This window comes from Gossypium hirsutum, chromosome D12 (genome assembly GCF_007990345.1).
Source record: "Gossypium hirsutum isolate 1008001.06 chromosome D12, Gossypium_hirsutum_v2.1, whole genome shotgun sequence".
Taxonomy (NCBI): domain Eukaryota; kingdom Viridiplantae; phylum Streptophyta; class Magnoliopsida; order Malvales; family Malvaceae; genus Gossypium; species Gossypium hirsutum.
Window position 1 is genome coordinate 44267617 of NC_053448.1, and position 20398 is coordinate 44288014.

Here is a 20398-nt window from a genome sequence, read left to right on the forward strand (position 1 = left end):
TCATTCATCAGCATTACATTTCATCACATGCATTAAATTTCATAAAAAGACCCTAATTAATTGAAATTATGACAGTTACCCTGGAAACCAACAAGAATCTGCCAACTGAATATCGTTACGGTACCTACGGCAAAACCAAAGTTATGGATCAAAGATTAGAGAGATTAGAACAAATTTAGAAAGACATGTAAGATCAGTTGCAAGCGCAACTGCAGGAACAATTAGCTAAGGTACAGCAGAGCATGAGGGATCAAATACAAGAATTCCAACGAAGTACAATAAGCTAGTTGACCTAGTTGCTGGCCAGAGGGATTGAAAAAGGGAAAAGTATTGTGCTTAACTCTGGGGATGATAATGAATACCCTACATATCCCCCAAGCTTTACCCTAGTGAATGTCCAAGCCCAACCAAATACATATCCACGAAGGGTACCCTTACCATAATACCTTAAAAATATCAAGCTGGCACCTCAGCACTGGTAAGCTACCCAACAGGTTTAGGTTCCAATCCTGGGGATAACCTGGCTAACCCAGTTGTTCCCGATTTAGATGACATGGTAGAACTGGATAGAGCAAGAGTAGAATTTCCAAAATAGCTAGAAGATCAGTGCAAGTGGTTGGAGGAGAAGTCCAGAGTTGTGGAGAGTGCTGACTACCTTTGCGGGGGTGATGCTAAGGAGTTGAGCTTAGTCATAGATCTAGTGCCCCCACCAAAATTCAAAACTCCAAAATTCAAAAAATACAATAGGACTAGTTGTCCTGAGGCCCATATCATAATATTTTGCTAAAGAATGACGGGATACGTTAATAACGACCAATTGTTAATCCACTACTTCCAAGATAGCTTGAGCGGGTCGGCTGTTGGTGGTACAACCAGCTAAGCCATGCCAAAATCAACTCATGGAAAGACTTGGCACAGAATTTCATGAAACAATACAGCCATGTGAATGACATGACACCCGATAAAATTACGTTGCAAAACATGGAGAAAAAGTAAAGTCAAAGCTTTAGACAATATGCTCAGAGATGGAGAGAGGTAGCAATGCAAGTTCAGCCACCTCTTCTGGAGAATGAGACAATAATGCTTTTCATAAACACTCTGAAAGCCCCATTCATTAACCATATGTTATGTCTGAAGAAATAATTAAAAATGCAGTAAGGATTGAGAAAATAGATGCGGGGAAAACACTAAAAGATTAGCCTCGAGAAAGAAGGAAAATGAAGTGAACACCACGAGTGTGTATAGTAAAAGTTATTTGAAACCGATCACTGTAGGCCAACCAAGAACCGTATTAACGAACCATCAAGGCCCATTGAGGAAAGAATCTAACTTAAGTCAAACACGGAAAAACTCCAATTCACACCCATACCAATGACATACAAAGAGTTATATCAGAATTTTTTTGACGCACATGTGGTATCCTCGTTTTACTTAAAACCCATGCAACCACCGTTCTCAAAATGGTATGATGCGAATGCTCAATGCAAGTACCACACAGGAATAACGGGACACTCAATTGAGAATTGCACTACATTTAAAAAGTTAATTGAAAGGTTCATCAAGATGGGGATTGTAAGGTTCGATGATCCATCGGGACCTAATGTGGTAGGAAATCCATTACTCAGTCATTCAGATCATTGGGTAAACGCGATAATTGAGAATGGAGGAAAGAGGACCAAAACCAATGTGGCAGAAGTAAAAAACCCACTAAAATAGGTTTGACAAAAGATGAAAGACGTAGGATTAATCCTACAAGATTCAAAGGAGATGCCCAAAAGAATGAGGAGCTACTGTGAGTTCCACGCCAAAAAAGGTCATAAAATCTAGGAGTGCACTGAGTTCAGAGCTCTAGTGTAAAATCTGATGGATAGCAAAGAGTTGAAATTCTTTGAAGATGTCAAAGGCTTGGAAGGAGGAGATGTTTGCGCCTCAAAGGAAGGATCGATGGAGAAGGTTTACAAGGTCAATCACCTGGTGGTGATTATTTCACGGCCGAGAAATAATGAAGCAAGAACACAAGCTACACCGAGAGTCATAATTTAGAAACCCGTGGCTTTTCCCTATAAGGATAGCAAAAGGGTTCCATGAAATTATAACTGCAACGTGATGATCCCATGAGAGGAGAATTCGGTTGGCACTTCAGAAGAGGGACAGTATATTGGTTTCTACAAGCGCAATGGGAGGCACAATACCCTGCAAGTGTAAGAACCGAGCCTGTTAAAGGAAAAACCCTGGTAGTTGAACATAAGAAAGAAAATACGGCTAGATTGGTATCACCGGTTAATGAACCGGTAACTAAGAACAAGGCTAAGAAATTCTTGAAATTCTGATATGATTATCACTATTATTATTATAAACCGATATTCTTATTACTATTATAGTTGCATTATTATTATTTATCAACATGTTTCTTTTATTTTATTTTTTATTTTTTATTTTAATTTTCTCATTTATTTTATTTCATTTTTTTGCTTATTATCCTAATATCGTCATATCATTTTTTACCTACATGACTATTTCATTTTATTTCGCTATCACTATTCCATGGGTCATATTACAATATATTTATCATTTTTTACTTTGCCCAAACAAATATACTTCGTTTTAAAGGTTACACTTGTTTTATCTAATGCATATAAAATATTCAAAACCGGGGCAATGTTCATTATTTTTGGGATTCAAAGAAGTCGTGCTCCTAACTTACGGTATAGTATCTTCCTAGAACCGAAGTAATCGAATATCCTATTTAAAATAATAAAAAGAATGATTTAAGTAACGATAAAAAGCAACGATTATTCTGATTTTTTTGGAGAATTTGAGGGATCGTGTTCTTACTTACGGGGCACGATTTTTCCTTCTCGATTAACTCAAAATAAAGCTTTTTTTCCATAAAATTTAGTTGAGCAATATCTTAACCAAAAATCATCATACAAGGTAGGATCGTATTTAAATTCTCTTCAAACTTTCTATTCTCGAATCAAAGACATCAATTAATCAACTAGGCACCAATTTTGAGCGTTACGAGGGTGCTAACCCTTCCTCGTGCGTAACCGACTCCTGAACCCATTTCTTAGATTTTGTAAACCGAAAATCATTGTTTTAGTAAATCTAAACTTTATTAAAATAATCAAATTATGAGGCGACCCGATCACACCTAATAAAAATTATTGGTGGCGACTCTCATTTTAGCTCTTTTAAAAATAAAAAGTCGATCTCACAAAAAGGTTTCGACAACACCCACCACCATTTTCATCAGAACCCACACCTGGATTTCACTCTCTCAAATACCCATTTCAATTACAGTAAAATATCTATATCAAAATATCTACATCTAAAGAAAGAAAAAGGTCAAGTCTTGTCGTGAAAGAATGCCCTCAACTATGAACCAGAGGAAACTGTTATCATAAGCCATCTTAATTACTAATCTAATTCACATAATTTCGAAGTATATGATAAGTTCAACAAAATTATGATTCTTTACCTCCATCATCTTTTCAACTATTTCTAGTAAGAATTTTTCTTTCAAATTAATTTCAGCTACTAATTTTACAAGCAGGACACTCGATTAAAAATTAGAAATAAGAATAACAAAATTTTAACCTTATCAAATTTTGATTTCTTCCGTTTCCTTTTAACAATCTTCTTACTTTCCAAATCCAAAGCCGTCTCTTCACCGCCACTGGTACCAGCTACAACCATGCCTGGCCCTGGGGGTAATTTGAGAGTGTGGCTGCCCAAGGCCTAGGGCCTAGGGCTGGAAAAGGCCCAAAAATAAAAGTTTTAACTTTTAACGTGAAAAAAAAAATTCAGCCTTTTAAACTTTCTGATGGACGCTTTATTGCAAGCAAGAAAAAAAAAGAAAAGGGCCTCCATTTTTTATTTTATTGTATTACATTTTATAATTTTTTAAAAGGGGTCTCAATTTATTATTTCGCCTAGGGCCAAAAAATGTCAAGAACGGGTTTGGCTACAATGGATCCCCCATGAGAAGATGAAGGCGCCAAATCTACAGCAGAGACGATGTCTCGACCGACTAAAACAAAATCGATTCCTTAATTTAACATCGTCGCTTTCACTAACAATGCCTTCTCAACAATCTTCAAGCTTAGGTCTTGTTTGGCTTCCTCATTTCCTTTGCTGTTTAAAATCGCCAATGAATTTGAATCTAATAGTCCCGAGTCGTTCTCTTCCTTTCATTTTTTCTTTCACAATAGATATTTAGATATAGATATTTTACAGTAATTGAAATGGGTACACTACACCAAAACAGGCTTTTAGTGGTGCTTTTTTAAGCGCTTTGACAAGCGCCGTAAAAATGCCGCTATTGAATGCATCGCTAACTTTTGCGGCACTTTTAGAAATAAATGCCGCTAAAAGTCATGACCTTTAGCGGCGCTTTCCCACAAACGCCGCTATATACCACGACCTTTAGCGACGCTTTTTCCACAAACGCCGCTAAATACCATGATCTTTAGCGACGCTTTTCCCACAAACACCGCTATAGAGCATGACCTTTAGCGGCGCTTTTCCCACAAACGCTGCTAAAGACCATGACCTTTAGCGGCGCTTTTATCACAAACGCCGTTAAAGAACATGACCTTTAGCGGCGCTTTTTATCACAAACGCCACTATAGAACAAACCTTTAGCGACGCTTCTCGACAAAATGCCGTTAAAAACATATCATGCAAAAAATTTATTTTAATCAAATAATATTTATTTTTATGATAAATATTATATTATGTTATATTTTTAAAATTTAAACTTTAAATATACTTTTAAGGATAAATAAAAAAATATTATTTAAATTAAATTTTCTATGAAAATGATAAAAGAAGGCAAATAAAGGAAGCTTAAATAATAATAAAAATTAATAAAAGTGAGAAAACGTAAATAATTAAGAAAAATTAAAAATTGTAAACCTCAAAATTTAAGTAAAATCAACACCAATGCAATGCAAGCCATTGTTGAGTCTAATACAAGTGAACAAACTAAGATCCTAAGAAGAGAATCCTATTTTACTACCAGCAGTAAAATATCCATACTTTGTCCAGTATTTATATCGAAAAATCATATCAGAAGAAGCAATCTCTTTGCACACCATTTCAATTCCTAGTAAGGCCTTCGAAAGTAGTTGATGAAAGCCGGCATACACATCTGATCAATCAGCTTTCAGTTTCAGAATTTCCTTGGCGGTCCTTAAACGAAAATAGGGCATAGGGCATGTGTTCCTACATAAGCATGGAAAAATCCAACTCAGTTCAAAGACAAATAACTAGATATCGTGTTTCAAACGAATGAATGTGCATGTGAGAGTATCTCCAATATGTACTTCTGCCTTTTGTCATATATTTAGGCAGATAGACAATAGATTTTACATCCCAACAACTACTGCCCTGACTACTAGAGTTTAATCACAGAAAAATCAAAATAAAACATGAACTACAAGGATAAAAAATTGTTCCATGGACTTACCTGCTCAAAACAAAGACTTAAGCCTCTGCTATAGAAGTTGATATATAGAATACATAAACATGCCACAATCAAACCTGTACATAGAGAAAATTGTTTAGGGGGAACAATTCAAATTCTAACACAAAAGGCATATGACACCACTGTATTATCAAAATGTCTATACTTCTACTTGCAGACATAAAAGTATGCATAAATAAAAGATTCGAGAATTCAAGTGCCTTAATAAGGTATGTTTGAGGGGAAATTTTATAAACAAAAAAACAAGAAACTTGAACACGATGAGTACCTGAAGCACTTCAACAGAATATCTCTGTGCAGCTGCATTTTGTTCGGCAAATCTACAAGCATCTTCTGTTTCCTTTTGATCTTGCTCAAATCACATTAAGATCTATGAAATATTTAACAAACATCATTATCATAAAGACATACATATCGATAGAAGAAAATAATCTTCAAACTGCTAAGAAAACTAGCAACTTCCAATTCACGATTCATGAAAACCAGAAACACGAGTTTTTTAGCAAGTTCTGGTAATGCATATTGACATTAAATTTCATGAAGAATCCTAAGATGCCAGGTAAAAGCAAGCAAAATGATTTGCATGACAGGAATTATATAGTTTTATAATTATCTTTAAAAACAAGTTGGCAATTGACTATAAATTTTGGCAAATTGAATAACATATTCCAGTTTACCCTAGCACATAATTGGTGTCGATTGTCCTGCTTAACCATCTCCATCAATGCTGTCTCCAGTTCATCAAATCTAATACAAGTGAGGAATTCAATGTCACATTTGTCAAGGTTTATTTCAGCTGAAGAAAAACAATTCTAAAATAAATAACAGATAAGTTCCTCCTTAAAATGCAAAGATTAAATAGTCACTTATATCCAATTTATAAAACATTATGACATAGCAGAGGTAAAAAGCAACCTGTAACCAAGAAAATAAATTACATTTCCTCTACAGTCTATAGAGAACTGACAATCGAAGAACCAAAAGTAATAGACATAATATAAATTATTAACCTGAGAACAGCTGATCTTTTCTCTTTTGTACCATGATTTTATTTTAAAAATGTTAGCATAATAACGATGGTGATTTTTATTTTCTTTAATGTTTTTTTACATTCAAAATTATATTTATTTGATTAAAATAGTACAAATTAAAACTAAAAAAAATATTAACATATAAAATAAAAAAAGTTTAAAAGATGAATAATGTAGACAACCTAACAATTTTATATGGATATAATGAATTCCTATTAATATATATAAATGCATATAAAGAAATAAATCAACTTTATAATTTTCCAACCAAATTCCTTATTTTCAAACCAAACTAAGAAAATCATAAATGGGCATACACGTTAAACATTTCCTCCTCTTCCATTGTTTTATTTTTTATCACCTAGAGTCAGTTAAGGACAATTACCCAGATATGGAAAATAAAAATTAAGGACACAAGTCTAGTTTAAAGCTTACGGTTAATGGCCAACCCTTCAACGGAAGGCTACCAACTCCAAGGTTTAGAAGAAAAGTAAGCATGTAAGTATAAGAATATATACAAGAATACCTCGATTTAATAAACTACAGAACCAAAGGTTATTATATATGGTGCCTTTATTTTAAAAGAGAAATGAACCAGACAAAATAGAAACAGCAACTTCATGCAGTTTTTTTTAGAGTAGCTAGATTTAGCAAACGACAGTGCCAAACTAGAGAATCACCCAATTATCTTAAGTTACAGTGCACTAAGCATATTTTACAGTAGCCCACAAGCAAACACCTAATCTACTAGCTTTCCTTTTGAAATATTTGGGATCATATTGGCCAAATTTAGAAGCATGTGAGTTGAATAAGGTAGGAAAGATAAGATGGACTGTGATGAAACCAAATATAAAAATTTTTGTAGAGGCTGAATGGAAATGACATAATGTTATAGTAAATCAATAAATCCATGACAAGATAATTAGAAGTTAGGTTATGGAAATGAAACTCATTAGTATGTAGCAAGGTGAATGGTGCAAAGTGAATATAAAACCAGTAGTTACAAAGTGTACCTGTATTTCCTATTCCAGGTTTTGACTGCATGATTCCCTGTCCATAAATTGAGGGATCCATGGGCATGGCTCTCTGTGGACCGCCCAAATTCACGTCACCTTTAATGTCTTGCAAGGATATATATATTAGTTCAAGAAACAAAAAGAGATTGATTGCAAAATGTTGCAGCAAATACAGAAAGAACTTTTTCCAACTAGCAAAAAAAAGTTAGTAGAATCAATGCCTGAATTTGTTGCAATGCTGCAGTTGCACTTCCTTGATTTCCTTGAACCAACTGACTACATCAAAAATGACGATTGTATGTATGTGCCTAACATGAATATGACATTTAGTGAATGAAAAATTATGTATGTGCCTAACATCTTGAGCAACAGTCATAGTTCCATCAACTACAATCGATCCATGACTAATATCTTGAGCAAAAATCACAGGAATTGAAGACACAAATAAGAACCAACCGAAGCACAGTTCCATTCTGTAAATCGATTATAAGGGCCTCACTCACTTCCACTGTACTGTATTAACTATTATGTTAACTATGAGTTAACGATACAAGATAGTATCAGAAATTGAACATCTATGGTGGAATTCTGTATGAAATGATTGAAATCAAAAGTATATTTTAAACAAAAAAAAAAGGTGAAAACTTTCAAGTTTCAGACAGCAAGTTGTCCTAAACCACACAGTTTATCACCTGTCTTTCCAGGTTATTAATAACTTGTAAGAAATCATTCTTTAATACCTTGGTCAGGTGTTCGTTCTACCTATTTGACTGCAAATTCCCACTTAGAGAATTTATATTTCCAATATCAATTTCAAAAATCTTTAATCCTTGCAAAGGTAATGAGGTGAATAATACATACATATACATATATCAAGTCTAAATGTATCATGCCTTAACACATAATCAAACATATATGCCTGAAGAATGGAATAAGAAATAAAAGAAGTAGCAGATCCAGAAAAGCAATCTAAGTTTCAAATTTAAACCCAGAAAAGAACCCCAAATAGAAATAAAAACCTAGAAAAGAAGCTAACTAACCTCCAAAAGAAAGAAGCTAGAAAACAGCCATTGGGAAAAAGCAAAGAAAATGCAGTGAAGTTATCTTTGGAAACAAACAGACCCACCAACAGTATAGAACAAGCTATAGTCTTGGTTTAGCCAAAATAGAAAGCTCGGATCTATTTAGGCTTAGGCTGGTGGTGTTGTTTCTTTTGTTCTGAAAGACAAGATAAACATGTTTGGTGGAATGGGTGGGGACTCGTATTTGTCGGTTAGCCATTGGAGAGCAGAAGAAGAAGGGGAAGTAGAGAAAACGATGAAAAAGGAGTTTAAAACATCGTCGTCTGGTAGCGAGATGGAAAGCTGGGTTCCTTTGATAAGGTCAGGTGAAGAGGAAAGAGAGAAAGGGAGAGGGGAAAGGGTAATAGGAGAAAGCACTTGGTTCGAGGTGGATTGATTTTAGTTTTTGTATTTTATTTTTATTTATTATAAATTAGTCCTATCTAAAATAGATATTTACTTACCCAGATTAATCTGTTACATGAATTTATTTATTTATCAATTTTTTAAATTTAATATTTAAATATATCAAATGGTTTAAACTATTTAATCTAAATTTAGATTAAATATTTTTAAATATAAAAATATTAATTAATTGTATAAAATTTCATCATTTAACAAATCTAAAGTAAACCTTAAATCCTAAACCATTTAATATATATAAAATTGATCTATTATCTCTTAAATAATTTAAACTATAATCATAATTTTAATATATTAAAATTAATATTATCTTTTTTATAATTATATAAGAAATTATTTAATATATAAATTAAAAAATACCAATTAATCTAAACCCTAAACTCTTAACCCTTATCTCTTAAGCCCTAAATCATAAAACATAAACCCTAAAACCACTAACCCCTCTTTTACAATTATATAAGAACTTAATTAATATATAAATTAAAAAAATACTAATTAATCTAAACAAACCCTTAACCCAGCCCCGAATCTCTAAACCCTAAATCACTAACTCTTAACCTCTAAGCTCTAACCCCTAACCACAAACCCCTAAACCTTAATTAATATATAAATTAAAAACACTAATTAATCTAAACCATAAACCCTAACTCGAATCCCTACCCCTAACCCTAAACCTTATTTAATATAAATTAAAGTACACTAATTAATCTAAACCCTAAATCCTAACCTAACACTGAACCTATAAACCCTAAATCTCTAACTCTTAATCTCTAACCCTAACCCCTAAATCACAACCCTTAAACCAGAACCCCTAATCCATAATCCCTAATTCCATAATATATAAACCTTAAAATTGTAACTCCGAAACCGGCCTTAAATCCTAAATTAACCATATACCCTAAACCATATATATTAAACCCTAAACTATAATGATAATTAATTAAATATTTTAAAATTAATACTATCATATCTTTTACAATTATATATGAAATTTTTTAATATATAAATTAAAAATCAATCAGTTATGTACCCAAAAAATTTTAAATTTATTTTAAATAATAATATTTTAAAATTTCCATTTTTAACAAATATTTTTCTATGTTTTTTATTTCAATTTATTTATACGTGTCATTATTTCAAATTTATCCATTTTTAACAAATATTCAATTAAAAATAAATTGAATTTTAATTAATATAAATAAACAATTTAAATAGTAATTAGACAGATAAAATGTTTTTGCGGCGCTTTTTAAAAAACGCCGCTAAAGCATTGAGCATTAGCGGCGCTTCTCCAAAAACGCTGCTAAAGCCCTGAGCATTAGCGACGCTTCTCTAAAAACGCCGCTAAAGCCCGGAGCATTAGCGGCGCTTCTCAAAAAACACCGCTAAAGCCCGGAGCATTAGCGGCGCTTCTCCAAAAACGCCGCTAAAGCCCCGAAAGGTCAAAAAAAGATGTCGTTGGGCTTAGCGGCATTTTCTCAAAAAACGCCGCTAAAGCCCCGAAAGGTCAAAAAACGATGTCGTTGAGCTTAGGTTTTTTGCGGCGTAATTCTTATTTTTAGCGGCGCTTTGCGGCGTAATTATTATTTTTAGCGGCATTTTTTATCCAAACGCCACTAAAAGCGACGCTAAAAGCCTGTTTTGGTGTAGTGGTATTTGAGAGAGTGAAATGCAGGTGTGGGCTTTGATGAAAATGGTGATGGGTTTTTTTTTTTTTGTAACAGCAACTACAGGGGAAAGGGAAGAGAGAAATAGAGAAGAAGAAAGAAGATGGAAACAAAATAATAAATTTTTTTATTGATGACATCAATTATGACATTGTGATTATGTGGCACGTCACATAGGTTTACTTCATTGACTGGTGCTTGACTGATGGTCAACTCATGTTTACCGTGAAAATTAGGTTGATTTCTAAAAAAATCATAACGTTAAGGATGTCAATAAAAAAATGTTTAATGGCTCAAACGCAAAACCCCCTAAACATTTAGGGTAATTTTTTTACAATTATGCCTAATAATTATTACCCTAATTTGAAAAGGACATAAAAAATTTAAAGGTATTTACAAACCTCCTAAATTCGACGACCATGAATTTCAAGGTATCCTTAAAAAATATATATTATGAAAACTTTCACCACCCATATTAATAAATAATATTAAAATTAATAATATAAAAAATAAAAAAACCCTAAACAATTTATAAACAAATACTTTAAAATAGAGTTTTTCTATTATTAGTTATGGTAGAAAATAAGCAATTTGACATGTGATGGCAATTGATCAAAATATTTACAAAAAAGAAAAAAGGGCTAAACCGTAATTACGCCATTTAAATTTCAGGTTTCACCTCAAGCCGAGATTGAATGGAATATCAGTAGAATTCAACCACTGGTTTCCTTGTATAAATGCCCCAACAGTGAACTGATTTGCATCTGCGAAGCTCGTAATGACTCTATACCCAGGCCATGTAACTCTACGACTCGTATCCGACCCTGGTCCTCTATTCAAAAACTCCCCATAATAAAGTGTATTCAAAGCAAAATTCCCATTCCATTCCAACCATCCTGCAGGATCCACCAAATCATCTATATACGACCGCATAATAACCGTCCTCGAATACTCTTTCCAGGGACGCCCCAAATACGTCTTGAACGATGATATTACGGGGATTAAATCAGAATCGGCACGGATTTTACAGTTCAAAATTGAAATCCCAGTGTTCTGGTTCGGGTCTGCTCTTCCTTGAGCTGTGAAAACGTTCTCTTGGTCTGGGTTTGGTTTACGAGCGTATAAACTGCAGGCTTGGAAAACGGCAGCTGCGTTGCCGAAGATGCAGTCGACGGTGCCGTATATGTCGCATTCTCGGTAGAATTGCCTGAGGGAGTGGACGTAGAGAGTGTCTTGGTAGGCTACGAAGCTGCATTTGTAGAAGGCGGAGAGGTCTGATCCACTCCTTAATGCCACGGCTTGGTTCTTGCTTGGCCCTGCTGAGTTCTCGAAGGTTATCCCCTTGGCTATGAATCCGTCGCCCATCACCGCTGAAGGACCCCATACAAACAATGATGTGAAAACCCAGTATTATTATTATGGTCCCAAAGTACATTTTGATTCCATACTTTCAAATGAAAAAACAAAAGGAGATATTTTTGTAATAATATTTGTTTTGAATTGCAATAATAAAAAATATTGATTCAACTAATTAGCAAATTATGAAATTGACCTAACAAATTAACTCAATTTACAACTCCATCGTGGGATTTCAGGGTTTTTAGAGTAAATTTACAACTCCAGTACTAAAATAATCAGTAAAGCCCTATAGTATATTAACCCTAACAAAAACACAAAATTGTAGTACTGAATTTGAAGTTTTCAAAGTTAGAAACTCACCGACTGTTGCAGAGCGGAAAGTGGTATGGCCATCGGCCACATTTCTGTTTGCCTTCACCACTGTCTTCCCTATGCCGTCTCCCACAAACATCACCATTGTTTTCTCCATTTCCACCTCTATATTTTCTAGATAAGCACCAGCTTTTATATATATCACAAACCTATAATCAATTTCAACAAAAACATTCAACAATTTAAGCTCATGATTACTCCCTCAATCAATTATGAATTTGTTAAGAAATTTAATTAACCTTTCGTAGCTGTGTATCGGAGCTGCCGCAACAGCGTCGCCGATGGTAGTGAAGTTTCCACTACCGTCTTGGGCAACTATAAGGTCGAACTCAGTTGCGTCAATTGGAGCTTGTAGAAGTTTCCGATCTTTATGCGATAACCACGCCGGGAAATATCTTCTCCGGCGACCGTATTCCGGAAAAACTTCAACGGGTTTCGATTCGTTGACACCAGGGACTTTGTTGAGCATCGCTAAAGAGTTGCTGATATGATGAGATATGTTATGTAGAGCTTCTTTGATTACGTATTTAGTTTTTCCTTTGCTACCATGGAACCCATCGAGACATGTGTACTGGTTCGTCATTGCCGCGCTTAGAAACGTCTTTATCTTATGGTAGTTCCTAGAGAGCCGTACCCTCTTCGGTTTAAGCTCGGCGAGGGCTACCCTCAGCTCGGCTAGGGTATGGTTAAAAAGCTCGATGCAATCATTTATGGCCGCCCATTCTAAGGTGGTGTTACTCTTGAGACCCTTTTCAATCTCGGTGCAGTTGGCACAAGAGAGTCTCACCTCGTCCATGGTTTGGATTAAAATTGCAGAGATAAGGTCGGGGAGTGATCTAGAAGCAAGATTTTGGAGAATGGAGACAGTGGCGACGCAAAGGTCGGGATATAAAGTGCCTTCACATGCTGTGTATGCAATTTGGAGATTATTATTGACATGAAAATGGTGGGTTTCACTAGTTTCAGGGCTCTTTTCCAAAGGAACTATCAAAGAAATGAGGACCAACACAAGTAAAAGAACAAGTATGATCTTATTAGATCTTCCACTTAGATCGTACATGCTAGTTTTCAATGTTGAAAAATGGAAGAGAAGTAGAGAACAGAGAGTGGAGGAGTGAGTTTATACACACATATATACATACAAATACAGGTGTTTGTATATCTTACATTTTTACAGACCTTAATCATATATATATTTGGTAATGTGTCATAACGGGTTTAATTGAGATTAACACTCATAGTCAGTGCGGACCATTTCAATATCTTACAATAAATCTTTACAAATAAGATCACAATATAAACAATTTTACGGTAAAAAGGGAATTTTGATTTAGTAAAACCGTTTCATAAAATCTTTCCTCAACAATACACGAGTAGATTGCGAACTAAAAGCCTTTTCTTTTCTTTTCCTTTTTTTAATGTCAAGAGAATCCCTTAAACTAAAACATTATATGTGAATAACTGTCCACACGTACGATAATGAATATGGAAACTTTTGTCAAGTAATTAAGGTTCCTCTTTCAATTATTCTAGGATACATCCCTGCCTTTCTTCCCGTTCCCGGAAAATAAAGTTTTATATTAATATATAATAAATTCTGTGAATTGAGCAATTTATATTATTAATATTATAATAATTTGGAGGATGTGAGTTTCAACACACTCAAGTATGTATTATCTCTATTATTTTACAGATAGAAGGATTAGACTTTATTTAGACATTGAATAATATATATACATACAAAAGTGTTATTATATGGATTTAAAATTAAAACTAAATTATCTTGAAATATTATAGGAAATGTGACATAACTTAATACTTAATAAAAGAATGTAAAATAATCAAAACATATGTTGATGGTGTCATAAAAATATGTATGTGTACATGACAAACATCATGTGTTAAAATCTATATAATGTGAATATAACAAGAACTTATGTTTTTTCTTCAAATTGAATATGTACGATAAATTAGGTAAAATATGATAAAAATTGATATATAATACTAATAAAAATAATAATTTCTCAATTTTGAATAATTATGACAAATTGTATAAAATATTTTACAAAATGAAAGTAATATAAGCGTGACTCAGATGCACAATGTGGCAAAATATAAATACAATTAATTTCTAAGCAGGAGCGACTCCATAAATTCTTTTAGGAGTTAAAATTGAATAAATTTTTTTTAAAAGGATTAAACATAATGTATTAATTTATTATTCATCATTTTAAAGAATTAAATATATATATTTTTATTTTTGGAGACCAAAATGTAATTTTATCATAAATTAATTTTTTAACTTTATCATTTTATAGAAAACTTAAATATCAATTTTCTATTTGAGGGGAGGCAAGGCTCTGCCACTTCAAATTCACCTCTATTTCTAAGATGTGAAATTTATATATATATATATTAAGAAAAACATAGACATGACAAAGTTATTCTAAATATGGATGAACAAGAATATAATACCGGATTTATGATTGCATCAAAATATACATAAAATTAATTAGTAATGTGTAAAACTTCAAAAAATAACATGAACACAACAAAAAAATATATGCATATATATAATTAATTAATAAAGTTTAAAAATTAGATAAGTTTACATTAAAAAATAATAAAGCAAACACCTAATATAAAATTTTCTTTTTCTTAATTTTTTAAAAATATTATTCTTAATGTCCTTTTTTTTTTTTTGTGAAAAGAAAACATCAATTACATAAAACAACCATTCATGTTATCCACTTGTAGTAAATCTAAAATAACCTTAGAAGCCTTATCAATAACTTGTAAACTTTTTTTTTTTTTGAATAATATGACTGGGTTATTATAAATAAAGAGTCAAACCAATAAAATGCCCAAGAAGTTTGGGCTTAGTTCCTACTGTCAACAAACATAAAACAAAAATAAAACAAAAAATGGGCTACAAAGTTTGCCCCATGGAAACTGACCCTAAAAAGCAAATCAGAAGATGAAAAATCAAGAACAGTAATTAATACCCAGTCAAATGTAACAGCTAGACGCAATTAAAATCCCATCTTTTCATGTTGAATTGTCACAGCTGTTCAGAGGATAACAGTTATCAAAAAGATTTTTCTTCAGTCTGTTATCATTTTCAAATCTCTTTCTTTTAGAAAACTCTTTAGTCCGGGTTCCTTGCCCATTCCTCCTGCAGACATCCTTCATTGCAAATCAGCTCATTTCCAACCAGGTTCCTCTCTTCCCCTTTTGTTAATGCTTCTTTCGCTAGTTTAGGGGATTGATAATTTTCTGATTTTTGAATAAACTGGAAAATAATTTCTTGAAATCGAGAACTATGACTCTGAATATCTCTGATAACCGCTCCAATAATCGACTTATCCATATCTGTCGCTTGACATTTTTTGATGACTGTCTTCGAATCTCCCATGATTGTAACTGATCGGAGACCCATAGCTATGCCTAACTTGATTGCCTGTAGGCATGCTGAAGCTTCTGCAAGAAACGGAGATGATATGTTGGAATAAAGGGTTGTTTTTAAGGCTCTTATCTCTCCCCTCCAGTCATGTACAATAATTCCCGACGCCGATCTGTACCTGTTTGCATTAAAAGCTGCACCAAAAAGTATTATGTCCTGCGTTCTCTCCTTCATTTGTCTCTGTATTTTGGCAGTCTTCCAGGTATGTTTTTCCTTTCCCACTTCTTTAAGTTCAGCTAAATAAGCCTGTATTTTCTGTACTAGATCCCTTCCTGATACAAACTTTCTTTCATGCACCATTTGATTTCGTGAGTTCCATATCACCCATAAGGCACAGAAAAACACTTGACACCGTTCCTTGGTTCCTTTTTCGAAGACCCAAGTAAGTCATGTCTTCGTATTTTGATCTTGATATGATGTAACCCAAGACATATTAATATTCTGCCAAACTTCATTACTTATAGGGCATTACTGGAAGACATGGAGACTATTTTCTTCCCCGGAGCCACAACCTGAGTTTAGCAAGATGATCCACTACCAAGTTTTGATTTCTTGGTATATGTTTAATCCTCCACTCCCCTTCTGAATGCAAGATGCGAAGAGTTTTTCGGAGCACGGTGATCCCTGAGTCTTCCAAATTCATATCAGTCAAGATCTGGGCAACTTCAAGATTATCAGTCATAATAATAATTCGTTAATAGCCCTTATTAAGTAAAATAAGGATCCCATCTAGAATGGCCCAAACTTCAGCTTCGAACGGAGAGCACACGCCTAGGAATCGGTTAAATCCCACTATCTAATTTCTATCCCAGTCACGAGCCACACCTCCTGTTGCAGCATAACCAGAATCTCTGGCCACAGCTCCATCAGTGGATAAAAACCCCAAGTATCATTTGAATTGACCATCAAAGAAGAACCCTGCTTGTTATTAATGTGATCTCCAACATGAGAGTTATAATGACGACCTCAGCAACTATAGACTTTCACCACTTCTGAAGTTGTCCAAGATATGTGTTGGAAGATAAATAGATTTCTATTCTTTCATATACTTCAAGCAACTAGTCCAAACAGGCATGATGAGGCCATAATCCTACAATCTTTCATGAAAACAAAGGTTAAGAGTAAGCCTATCCTAAAAAGAAACAGAGAAAAACCTTTGTTTTAACTGATCTGGAATCACAAGCCACCACACATCTTTCGCAGAAGGACAATCTCTGAGAACATTCACCAAATCCTCAAGATCATGACCGCATATAGTGCAGGAGTTGCAATGACTGATTCCCCTTCTAGCTCGTTCTGAATTTGTAAGAAGTTTTTGTTTGAAACCAAGCCAAAGGAAGACTTACTCTCTGAGGATCTGGATATTTCCAAACCATCTTCCAATATTCCTCTTGGGAGTTCCAAGAATTCTCTTTCAAATACCAATAGGCACTACGAATTGAGAAGACTCCAGATGCTGACTGGGTCCATATAATCCTATTCGAACTAGAGTCAGGGTGAGGAGGAATGCTAATGATTCTATTTATAATATCTTTAGTCACCTAGACACGAAACAAATCCAAATTCCAGCTACCATCAGAATTAACCATCTCCCTAACACAACAATCCAAATCAAGGTTAGCATAAGAAGGAATTGTTGAGATTAAAGGGCCCATACCTGGAATCCAATGATCTTTCTAACATCGAGCACTAGCACCATCTCCAATAGACCATGCAAGATTTTCTCGAAGAAGCGACCATATCTTAGAGAGTGTCTTCTATAAATGAGAACATTGGCTTTTATTGATAGAATCTGGGAAATGATCTTTCCAACCATATTTGGCACGAAGAACACGAACCCAAAGCGCATTACTTTTAGTCACTAGATTAAAGCCAATCTTCATAAAGAAAGATAAATTTTGATCTTCTAAATGTTTGAACCCAAGACCTCCTCGAGTCCTCGGTTGGCAAATAGAATTCCAACCCACTAAAGACATTTTGGGATGCCCATCAAAACTACCCAAAATAAATTGTCTAACAAATCTTTCAATGTCAGCACTGACACCTTTCAGAATCATCAAGGACTGCATGAAATAGTTAGGAATGGAAAGAAGTACCAATTGGGCAAACATGATTCTTCCTGCAATAGATAATTTCCTAGCATCCCACTCTGTAATTTCTTTCTCACTTTATCCAGAGTACTTTTAGCAATCCTGTCATGTAAAAGAGAGACCTAAATAGGTGCCAAGATTTTGGACTTCCTAATAACCAAAAAGTTGGTTAATTTGATTACGAACATCAGCTTCTGTATCTTTAGAAAAGAATATATTACTTTTCCTAACATTGATTTGGTGTCTTGAAATTTCACAGAATTGAGTTAGAATGCTATCCAGTAATCGAGCTTGGTCAAGTTGAGCTTTACAGAATATCATTAAATCATCCGTAAAGAACAAATGAGACACTGAAGGGCCTGTGCGAGAAAGATGAATTGGGACCCATTTTCCAGATTCAATTTCTGCCCGAATAAAATGCCCTAACCATTCCATACAAAGCAAAAATAAATAAGGTGATAAAGGACAACCCTGACGAATTCCTCTCTTAGGTTTGAACTTCTGAGTAGGTGTCCCATTCCATAGAATTTGCATAGAAGAGGAAAAAATAGCTGACATGGTTACTTTCCTTAAGGAGATAGGGATTCCAACAGCTATCAAAGAAGCACTTATAAAGTCCCAACTAACTCTGTCATAGGCTTTCTCCAAATCTAACTTAATAGCCATCTACTTCCTTCCTTTCCTATTGCGTTGCATAGAATGGATGATCTCTTGAGCTAAAATACTGTTATCAGAAATGTTACGCCTAGCTATGAACCCAGCTTGTTCTTGGGATATAAGCTTAGGAAAGATCACCTTGAACTGACTTGCAATTACTTTCATTACTAACTTGTAGAGAACGGAACATAAACTAATGGGCCTAAAGTGGCTAAAATCCTCAGGGCTCTCTTTTTTAGGAATCAGCACAATCAACGTATTATTTAATTCTGGATTAATTAGACGTCCATCAAAAACATCTTTAACCCACTGACACATCATTCCCAAGAATATCCCATTGACTTTGAAAAAAGTGAGTATGGAAACCATCACTTCCAAGAGCTTTCAAAGGAGCCATGTCAAACAATGCCCTTTTAATCTCCTCATTAGTGACAGAAGCCTTTAGAAAAGTAACCTCTGAAGAATTAAAGCTAGGAAAACAAACATTTAGAATATCCCTCAAGGTAGAAGGAGCCTTTCCATAAAGTCATTCAAAGAATTCCACCACCTTAGCCTGTAGGATGTCTTGATCTAAACACCATTCCCCATTATCTATGCATAAGGTAATGATACGGTTGAATTTCCTTCTCCTCAACGTACGACTATGAAAAAACTTTGTATTATGGTCCCCAAATTGAAGCCAATCACAACGAGCCTTTTGTCTTCAAAGTAAATCTTCATGGTCTAGCACATTTTCCAGCTCATCCTAAATTTCCAATTCTTTTTCTGCTAAATACGTAGAGGAATATTGCTCCAAGGGTTTTTGAATATTGTTAAGCGATCTCATAAGATTTCTCTTGCGAGTACCCAAAAAGCCATAAATATTCATGTTCCATTCTTTAGCAAAAAAAGTAAAATCATTTAAAGATTCAATCATATTACCTGTAAAATTCCACCTTTCTTTAACAAGGTTAGAGAAATCACTATGCTTCGTCCATCCCGCTAAAAACCTGAAAGGTCTGCCTTGAAGTAAACTAAGATCAGGTCTAGTAGATAACAAGAGGGGCCTATGATCAGACTTAATATGAGAGAGATGATGAACAGAGTAATGTGGAAAAGCAAACACCCAAGCATTATTAGCTAAGGCAAGATCAAGTTTGACAAAAGTATCGCCTCTTTGCCAAGTGAAAGCAGGTCCATTAAACCCCAAATCCTGCAACTCACAAAATTCAACAAAATTGCCAAAAAAATCACAACGCTTACCAGCAGAAACATGACTCTTTTTATCTGAAGAAGATAAGATTGTATTAAAATCCCCCATAATTAACCAAGGAAAAGAAAGATTAGGATTAGTTGATTTTAAGTCATCCCAAAGAAGCTTTCGTTTAGACCTATCAGGACTGCCATAAACAAAGGAAATAAAGAAAGAATTATTAGGATTAAAACTATTAACACGTAAGAGAATAAATTGCGGATGATTTCGAACAATACGAATTTGGATAAACTCCTTCCATCCAACCTATATGCCGCTTGAAAAACCAACAGCTTCAACCCGATGTGACTAATTAAACCCCAATTTTTCAATAATAAGATTAGCCTTTTTACCACTCACTCTCAGTTCCACCAAACAAACAATATCAGGCATGTGCTTAGCATTGTATTCCTGAAATACTCGTAAAAACTTCCTACTAGCGCACCCTTGACAATTCCATGAAAAAATTTTTATATTTAAAACCATAATAAAATATATAAAACTAAAATAAAATAAAAACACCAAACCCCTAATAGA

General features: G+C 34.1%; 1 protein-coding gene and 2 long non-coding RNA genes across 5 annotated transcripts; 1 reads left to right on the forward strand and 2 right to left on the reverse strand.

The window, feature by feature from the left end:
• Positions 1-4895: 4895 nt before the first annotated feature.
• LOC107946059 (uncharacterized) lies at positions 4896-8985 on the reverse strand. Of its 3 annotated transcripts, none has more exons than XR_001696822.2 (6): positions 8579-8985; positions 7536-7634; positions 6169-6238; positions 5760-5861; positions 5474-5547; positions 4896-5229 (listed from the first exon to the last, which is right to left on the reverse strand). It is a non-coding gene; the product is annotated as an uncharacterized lncRNA (long non-coding RNA). The 3 variants fall into 3 exon arrangements; XR_001696820.2 differs by having other exon boundaries at positions 7536-7846; XR_001696821.2 differs by having other exon boundaries at positions 7536-7643; positions 8579-8982.
• A 2244-nt stretch (positions 8986-11229) lies between these two features.
• On the reverse strand, positions 11230-13556 carry LOC107946060 (pectinesterase). The gene is made up of 3 exons (XM_016880248.2): positions 12660-13556; positions 12409-12569; positions 11230-12059 (listed from the first exon to the last, which is right to left on the reverse strand). The coding sequence occupies exons 1-3, from the start codon at positions 13478-13480 to the stop codon at positions 11365-11367; spliced, it is 1677 nt and encodes a 558-aa protein (XP_016735737.2). The 5' UTR covers positions 13481-13556; the 3' UTR covers positions 11230-11364.
• A 1856-nt stretch (positions 13557-15412) lies between these two features.
• Positions 15413-17236, forward strand: LOC107946061 (uncharacterized). The gene is made up of 3 exons (XR_001696823.2): positions 15413-15637; positions 15887-16265; positions 16348-17236. It is a non-coding gene; the product is annotated as an uncharacterized lncRNA (long non-coding RNA).
• Positions 17237-20398: the final 3162 nt, after the last annotated feature.